We start from the raw sequence: 8,706 nt of genomic DNA on the forward strand, positions 1-8,706 counted from the left end.
ACGTAAACAACGGTAGAATACAGTGGTGGGGAAGGGGCCAAGTGACCTGGTTACGCCAACCCACTGCATAGAGAATCGGAAAATGTGGAGCGCAAGAAGGCCTGAGGAGGTGGGGGTTGGCCAATCCACTGCGTATTCTTTGAATATGGGCGGAGGGAGGGGGGCACTGTCGGCCAATAGTCACGCAACCCTTGGAGAACACATGGCGTAATTTGCCTAATACTGCCCCTGGTGTTCCAAGCGTCATACGCTGAAAGAACTGGTTGGGCGGGTTACCTAGTTGATTGACTGACCTCAACCCAACCGGATTCGACAGAGAATGGAGGACACACCAATAGCGATGCAGTATCTGATGAGACTCCAGGTAGTCATGCAGCACTGTTGCTAGTCAGCTGAGCGCTCGAGACACTGCAATGACATGTTATACGCACTGGCCTGGTTGTGGGAGTGTGGTTGCTCTCTTTGCACAGGCCAACATCAGTGCATCTGTCCACAACATAAATCAGTTCACTGAGTTCACTGAATTTCGGCTGCATGACACTTTGTTTATTAGTTGTGTATGTTCACTATGTTGTCCAGATAGAAAACACAGATGAACAGAGAGAACACATTTTCAAGGGCAATCTTGTTTTTTGCACTTTACAAAATGCTTCATGTGACTATCCATAATGTCAAAATTATGAGCACAATGCATTTTCCAGTGCAGAGAGCCAAGTGTAAATGTCACTGAACTGGTTTCAGGTGAGGGGAGCATTCTGCAAGGGTCACTGTCATCAAGTGGGTCAGTAAAGGGGGTCAAAGGTAATCTTTCAGGAGCAGTGTGTATGTGAAGTCCTTACTTCCCATTTCAACAAAGAAGAGGAACAAACTAGAACATTGTGTGTGCACTGACCAGGGGCGCAGGAGGCACGGGGGACGTGGGGCACATGTCCCCCGCAGTGCTGAAGAGACGGCCGTCGTCCCCCTCACTTTTGATAAGGAATAAAAGCCTTATAGGTAGGCCTACGCTAAATAAATAATACCTATAGAGTTTGCGCTAACTATGTAAAACTCCCCATTAACAGCATCACATCACTAACCACAACCATCTACAGTGTAAGACTGCACAATTTCATATTCACTCTGTTGGATATCTGAAGCCAGTTTGTCTACTAACAACCATCATAAAATAATCCAGGCTACTTGCTTAGCGTAAATTCCTTAAAATTATGGCTGGGGTCTTTTGCAAAGCACAGCATCTTTATTTGAGGCAAGCTGGTAGGCTATTTGAGGCAGGCTTTTTTGATTTCTAACCTGCATTTAGACATGCGTTTCGTTTGGAGCGGCATACCGGTTATCAAAAGCATAACATTTTCGGTTTGGTTTAGGATTTCATTTACTTTTGGACTGTTTGATTATATTGCTAAATGTTGAGACTGAGGGGGCACTGAAATCTGGGAGATATTTGATGGTTCACTGTTATGTTTCGGGATTGTGACATTGAAGTGAAACAAATGCCACTGTTTATTGCGAGACAAGGCAGCCATTCATTGTTGTGCTGTAGCCTAATAGAAACCTTTTTGCGTAGCTAAGCAGCCTAAATTGAGTTATTGTTCAAATATGCATGATTTCCCGGGCATAATTTGAGGATTTATGGTAGCCTAGTCTCCTGCTCAACATGACATTAGCTGTTATGTTTATTGATAACAAACTCAACTAGCCTACTGATCAACTCGTTTTCACTACTAGCCTAACTATAAAATACAAGTCTATACTCAACGTTTTTGTTCTAAGACATTTATTTCAAACATAATTTCAAGACACAAATTGGATACGTCAGTTACCTTGGTGCATAGGCTACATCCCAGAGAGCAGGCTACCACACCCCAGAGTGATGGGCCTATAGCGTTCTTACGCGTTCAGTGTGGGGTATAAACAAGCTGAGAATTTAGCGGTGTCACGTCTGCCTGTCACAGACGTGGGGAGCTCTTTGAACCTTGGGATAATGTGGTAGGCCTACAGTTACTACAGTAACAGTATTTATTTTTTAATTTTATAAATGCTTTGTTTAAATGCTGTTGGAACAAATAGAAGTTGATTATAAAGTCAACGTTCTGTTGCAATTTACTGTGTGTTCTGGACTGGTAACATGTTAAGCCAACATGTTCTAACGTTGCATAAATACTAACTGCAAACACATAGGGGAGAGTTGATTTGGTTTATAACAGACAATTTAAGTATTAGCCTAACAAAGCTATTTGATCATGTAGTCTATGTTTGGATCATATGCATGATGATTCATTCATGGCTTCATAAAATATCAACATCCCATGTTGCTTTTAGAGTATTCTATCATTGGCCCAAATAGTGTGAAATAAATCTAAAATAAATAAATAAAAGTAGAATTGCACATAGCAAGAAGCTGGTCTGAGGGCAGATCTGGCGTTGTGCTCATCTCACAGTTTTGACCATTTTTATCAAAAAATATTTTGAAAACAATCAATGGTATTATCTTAATATTCTGGCAAGTTTATGGTCGAAAGTGGGCCAGAGGTGGCGATCCGATATCTGGAAATCTGATCTCACTATAGGTTTGTGTTCACAATTTGGTCCCCCTCACTTTCAATATATCTCCTGTGCCCCTGGCCCTGACATCACATTATGACCAGAGACAAGCTGTTTTTTCTTTTTCCTTTTCCTCATTTTGAACCTCACATGTAACCTCACATTTGAGGAAACCTTTGTGTGCTTTCCAAAAATGTGCCTAAGGATATGCCCAAGATAAGAGGTTTATTATAATTTTTCATTTGATTTTTTTGAAGATGGGAGACAGACACACTTGGTCGAGTGGGAGGGTCTTTAAAGCATGACTCCTTTATCCATTATTCATTTGAAGCTGGCACTCGTGCAGAAGAAAACAGGAGGGACATCACCAGCAAAGAGCAGGGGTCGCTCTTCCTCATGAAGACAAAGAGCAGGGTCGCTCTTCCTCATGAAGACAAAGCAATAAACAATATGGCTTCACACAGACAGACATACACACATTCATGCACAACAAATGCATTTTTAATCATGTTTTTCTTCCTCTCTCTCTTTCTCCTTCTCTGTCTCTGTGTGTGTGTGACACTGATTGACATTAGGCCAGGGTGCTGTGTGGGACTTTCTCTGTGTGTGTATGTGTGTGTGTGTGTGTGTGTGTGTGTGTGTGTGTGTGTGTGTGTGACACTGATTGGTATATTAGAACAGGGTGCTGTGTGAGACCTTGTCTGTGTGAATGTTGTTCAGATCTCTTATGGGCTGGAACTGTCCAGTTTAGCTGTGTGCATCTGGTTGAAACTGTAGTGTGTGTGTGTGTGTGTGTGTGTGTGCATGTATGTGTGTGAGAGAAAGAGAAACAGACAGACAGACAGACAGAAAGAGAGAAAGATAGATAGATAGATAGAGAGAGAGAGAGAGAGCGAGAGAGAGAGAGCATGAGTGAGCAGGAGGAAGAGACAGCGAGTTTGTGCCGACCATGTATACATTCGTGTGAGTCTTGTGACAGTTGCTCAACTGGTGGACCAATCTTAGTCTAATCCTAAATCCAAACAACACCACTTAACAGTGCCTTGTTACAAGATTTACACACTGACTCACCCTCTGTAAGAAACAGTGCCATTTAAAAGCATTAGGGAAACGTCAGATTCTGGAGATAGTAACCACGGTGACGACTTCCCACTCACATCAAGATGTGGCTTCTCTCTTCTAAAATCTCTTAAACCTCTGCTGACAGAACACTCCGGATGTGAAAGACGGTAATATAGATGCTCTATGATGTCAACGTGTAAAAGCAGCCTTGTAGCTATTGTCCCGTGCGTACATTTCTCCAGTGAAAAGACTCCATGTTTTGTGCTATGAATAAGACCAGGCTATAAGTGCACTGATGAAGAAAGAAGTGTATCTCAAATAGAACCAGTGAAGCTGAACTAATCAAAAGGAATTCATTAATATGAATACTTCCTCTGAATAAGGGAGAACAATGAGGCTCACAAACACTATGCACACATAGATACTCGTAGACATACTGTGGAAGTATAGAAACACTATGCACACATAGATACTGTACTCGTAGACATACTGTGGGAGTATAGAAACACTATGCACACATAGATACTGTACTCGTAGACATACTGTGGAAATATAGAAACACTATGCACACATATATACTTGTAGACATACTGTGGGAGTATAGAAACACTATGCACACATAGATACTGTACTCGTAGACATACTGTGGAAATATAGAAACACTATGCACACATAGATACTGTACTCGTAGACATACTGTGGCAGTATAGAAAGAGGGAAGATGAATGCTGTTGTATTCTTTTCACTGAATTTTCACTGAGTATCTGCCAAGACACACACACACACACACATTAAAATACACAGACGATCAGGCGGACACACATGCTAGCTCATCCACACACGTGCATACACACACACACACACACACACATCCATGCACAAGCACCAAGGAATACCCCTCTACACAATATAGAATGAAGAATAATCATGTATGGTTTGGTGAGTATGTATGACCACTAGAATCAGTCATAGCTCTGCATTTTGCTTTAACAGGTTGTAAACAATAGACAGATATGAACATACACACACAATATTGATACCGAGGACACAAATTGTTGTGACTAGTAATGAGGTAAACACTCAGGGCCCAAGCTCGATGGTGATATACGTAGTGGGAAGCTACATCAAGGCGAGGACTCTGAGATGGGCGCTCTGTCAGCAAAATACGCTGTCAAACTCACACCCTCAGTGTATATAAAAAACTCTTTCACCCCAAGTGCTGATCATGTGTTGAACCTGCCTTATCATCACCATTGGAGATCTAACAGTACTTTTTTCTTTCTTTTTAAAAAAAAAAAAAACTTGTTTTACAACTTTAAAAAGTCTTCAATTGAATTGAATTGATTGTATTTTATTACTGGCATGACAACTTTGATGAGTATTTGTATTATTTATGGAATATTTCAAAAGAATAACAACAGAGCCAGGAGAGTCATTTACAAAAAATTTAAATGATAAATAGTACAACAAAAAATATTTTACAAACATTAACAAACGTGTAACAAAAATGATCACAACACTGTAAATGTAGTCATACTCTCCATGTCGCTATGATCAGAGTTATCTGAAATACAACTAATGACACTCAACGCATCAATAAATTAATAGAACACAGTATAAATAAAATCATCAATGGGACATATTCAAAAGTCAAACAAACATGAGCACACAAAAAATACTAGGAAATGACCAGATTTGCATACTGATGAAAAACACCTGTGTTGGAAAATATGAATCAAAATACAAAATTTGTTTAGGATGTTGATTACATGAGATAGGGTGACCATGCGATTGTCATTCATTATGAATATATTATGAACAACCAGTTATCAAAAGACTTTATGTTATCAGTGGAAAAAGTTTGTGGGAAACAATTTGGGTGACCCAGATGTCCTTACTGGCCTAGATAACATAGTGCAGTCTTGCTATGCATGTAATACATCAAGTAACAGGATTTCATTTCATAGAACTAATAGCACAGTATAGAATTGGAAATGGCATCCTATACAAACAGCACAAACATTTTGAAAATGCCCTAGAGAGCCAATAAAGGCAAAATAGCTGTATGACTAAACTTTATAAGATCTCATGTGTGTCTACATGAAGTAGACATTAAGCAACTTGTTAAAGTGCTGCAATATTTCAGAATGCTATATTCAAAGTAACAACAATGCACACATGGAATGCAGTTGCCATTATACAGTGCTTGTTTACAGAAGGCTATATCAAGTTCATTGAAACCACCATTTTTCATAAATATATCATGTTAACAAAAAAACATAAACACAAAAGTAGAAAGATCAGCATACATTACAATAAAATGAGTTCAGTTCCAGTCACAAGTTTTCCTCTCTCCAAAAGTTCACTGTATGCGACCATTGTAACTGGGAGAGGGAATTTGAATTGGTAATTTCGCAACAGTGGTCACAGCAGAATTAAACTTTTAGGAAACACAGCCCTGCTCAGTGGCCAATGCGCTAATGACATTAGTGAGCATATCATCTCTCTTTCTTTCTCTTTCTCTCTCACTCTATCTCTATTCATACATACATATCTATACAGTGTGTGTGTGTGTGTGTGTGTGTGTGTGTGTGTGTGTGTGTGTCGTGTGTGTGTGTGCGCGCGTCTGTGGAGGTTAACTGACTGTGATCCCGCTGAGTCAAGCCCTGAGCCAAGCAGGCACCCCTTACTGTGCATCACACTACCACAGACAGCCAATGAGAGAGAGAGAGATAGATACAGACACAGCACACACCCCTGGTAGGTGAAGTGGGTAAAGCGTCATGCATCATGTAACAGCTTATAGCTCCATCAGTGTGACATTTTTCTACACACTTCTCTGTAGATAACTTCAACTAAGACGACAACATGTCTGAAGGACTGAAACCCAGCAGTGAAATAGCATTAATACAACATGAGTGTAAATCAGTGGTCCCCAAACTACGGCCCGCCACCTCATTTTGGGTGGCCCCCCAAAACATGTCTGTGGTATATAGGATCCGGCCGGCACGATAGTACGACATCTTCAAACTATAACCTCCGTCATTTCCCCCATTCATTCTCTATGGCGAGTCATAACAATACACATGTAATACTCTTTTTGTCCACTGGTGGTTGTTTTGGCGCTGTTTCGCGTTTGCCATCGAAAACGGAATGAACCTACCTGCAAACAATGTAAGAGGCCTATGCTGACTGCATCAGTGCAAAGTATTCTAAAAGTTTATCAATTAATTGTTAATAACTAACTAACTTCTATTCAAGTCATATTTCTTGGACTTTCTGGGATAATTATTTCTATTTCTCATCGTTCTCATCAGGTGAGTGAAAGTTAGAATGGTGGTCAATTCAGATGTTTTTGCCAGCACTTCATAAAACTTTCATAGTTTGAGAACTTTAAATTATTTGTAGGATATTGCTTGTTCACAACTTGAGCGGTGTATGCAAAGACACACATTTTAAATAAAATATACTTTTGGGACTCCCTGCTAATACTTTTGGGAATGCTAAAGTCTTTTTTATTAGTATTATTTCATTTGAGCTACATTTTACATGGCATGATGGCAATATAAACACAGCTAACAATGGTATTAAATTGCAGTAGCCTATGATTAAATGTAATGGAATATTCAACTAAGGTAGACTGTTGTTGTTTACAGCACTAAGCTATTTATGGTTACTAATATACTCCGAGTCTCTGGCCCTCTCTTAGAGCCAGGCATAGTGAGCTGGCCCTCGGAAGAAAAAGTTTGGGGACCACTGGTGTAAATCATAACAGCACACACATCTCTCTGTGATGTTGACCTACACAGACATCATTTAGAATGTAAAATGGTTTGTGTTGCACCACTAGCCATATGTTGGTGGAGTGCATTTACATTTAAATTCATTATATAGAGCTTTCACCTTTACTGCTTTCACGGTTAATCTGCATTTGTGCTCAATGTTCAAACACGCACACAAACACGCACACACACACACACACCTCATTGAAGTTGACCACAGGGTTTAACACATACACACACAAACACACACACACACACACACTCACATTTAGACAAACACACACACACTCAGACAAACGTGGGTTTGAGGTCCTCATTGAAGTTGACCACAGGGTGTGTGGCATGGCAGAGGTCATAGACGGCGCCATACTCGCTGTCCGAGGTCTCGGACATGCTGTCAGAGGACGACGCGTAGGTGCCCTGCATGCAGGAGTCGCAGTAGGGATGGTGGTAGTAGCAGTAGTCCTCCGAGCTGCTGTCCGAGTCCGAGTCTGAGTAGCCGTAAGGGTCCACCCTGAGCTCCACTTCCTGGTTCCTCCTACTTCCTCCTTCCGGGTCAGAGGTCGCAAGTCTGTGGCCCGACTGCCCGGAGTACGGCGTGATGGAGCACCGGCGGGGAGGGGGCGCTGCCCCGCGCTGCGTCCGGCAGCGCTCTCGTCGCCGTTCTTGCCGCCGCTGCCAACGGGGTGACCCGTGCGCACCCCTCTCCTCTGCCTCGTCCACCTCCACCTCTTTGTTGCTCTCCTCGTTACGTAAAACGAGGTCATTTGCGGGCTCGCCCGTCTCCTGGGACTGTTGGCGTTCAGGGCGCTCTGTTCCCCTGCAGCGTCCGGCGGGCTGCCCCAGTGCGGTGTTGTGTGGGCTTGACCGGTGCGGATAGAAGGGGGGCCTGCGCTTGCGCATGGCGTAGGGCGAGATGCTCGGGTAGTGGAAGTAGAACGGCGAACAGGGCGAGCGAGGCGAGAGAGGGGAGAGCTCGTCCTGCACCTGATTGACCGACGGCCTCCTGGTCGGGTCGTGTGACCGGAAGGAGGCGGAGCGTCCTCGAGCATCCACGCTCAGCTCCTTCAGGATCTCCTGCAGCTGCTCGTTGCTCACGAAACCCTGCCAGGCACCCCCCGTAACCGGCGGCAACAACACAATGGTATCCTCCGTGGGTCCGACAGAGTCTGACCGGGCTGTGCCGGACCTTGTCGGGGACAGGAGGGCCGGTCCCGGCAGCACTTGGTTAGGGTGAGGGACGGGACTGGTCACCGACGCCTCCTCCACTGTAGCAAGCCCAGGGGCAGAGCTTGAACCAGCAGGGGGTTTGGACGCA

The 8,706-nt window shown here is 42.9% G+C and overlaps 1 protein-coding gene across 2 annotated transcripts in view; it reads right to left on the reverse strand.

Annotated features, from left to right (window-relative positions):
• Nucleotides 1-7,615: 7,615 nt before the first annotated feature.
• gpr156 (G protein-coupled receptor 156) overlaps nucleotides 7,616-8,706 on the reverse strand; it is a 23,179-nt gene continuing 22,088 nt past the window's right edge. For both annotated transcript variants that reach the window (XM_048239614.1, XM_048239615.1), the window contains exon 10: nucleotides 7,616-8,706. This exon is cut by the window's right edge and continues 488 nt beyond it. In XM_048239614.1, the coding sequence (XP_048095571.1) occupies nucleotides 7,677-8,706 (1,030 nt within the window). In that variant the 3' untranslated portion in view covers nucleotides 7,616-7,676.

This window comes from Alosa alosa, chromosome 3 (genome assembly GCF_017589495.1).
Source record: "Alosa alosa isolate M-15738 ecotype Scorff River chromosome 3, AALO_Geno_1.1, whole genome shotgun sequence".
Taxonomy (NCBI): domain Eukaryota; kingdom Metazoa; phylum Chordata; class Actinopteri; order Clupeiformes; family Clupeidae; genus Alosa; species Alosa alosa.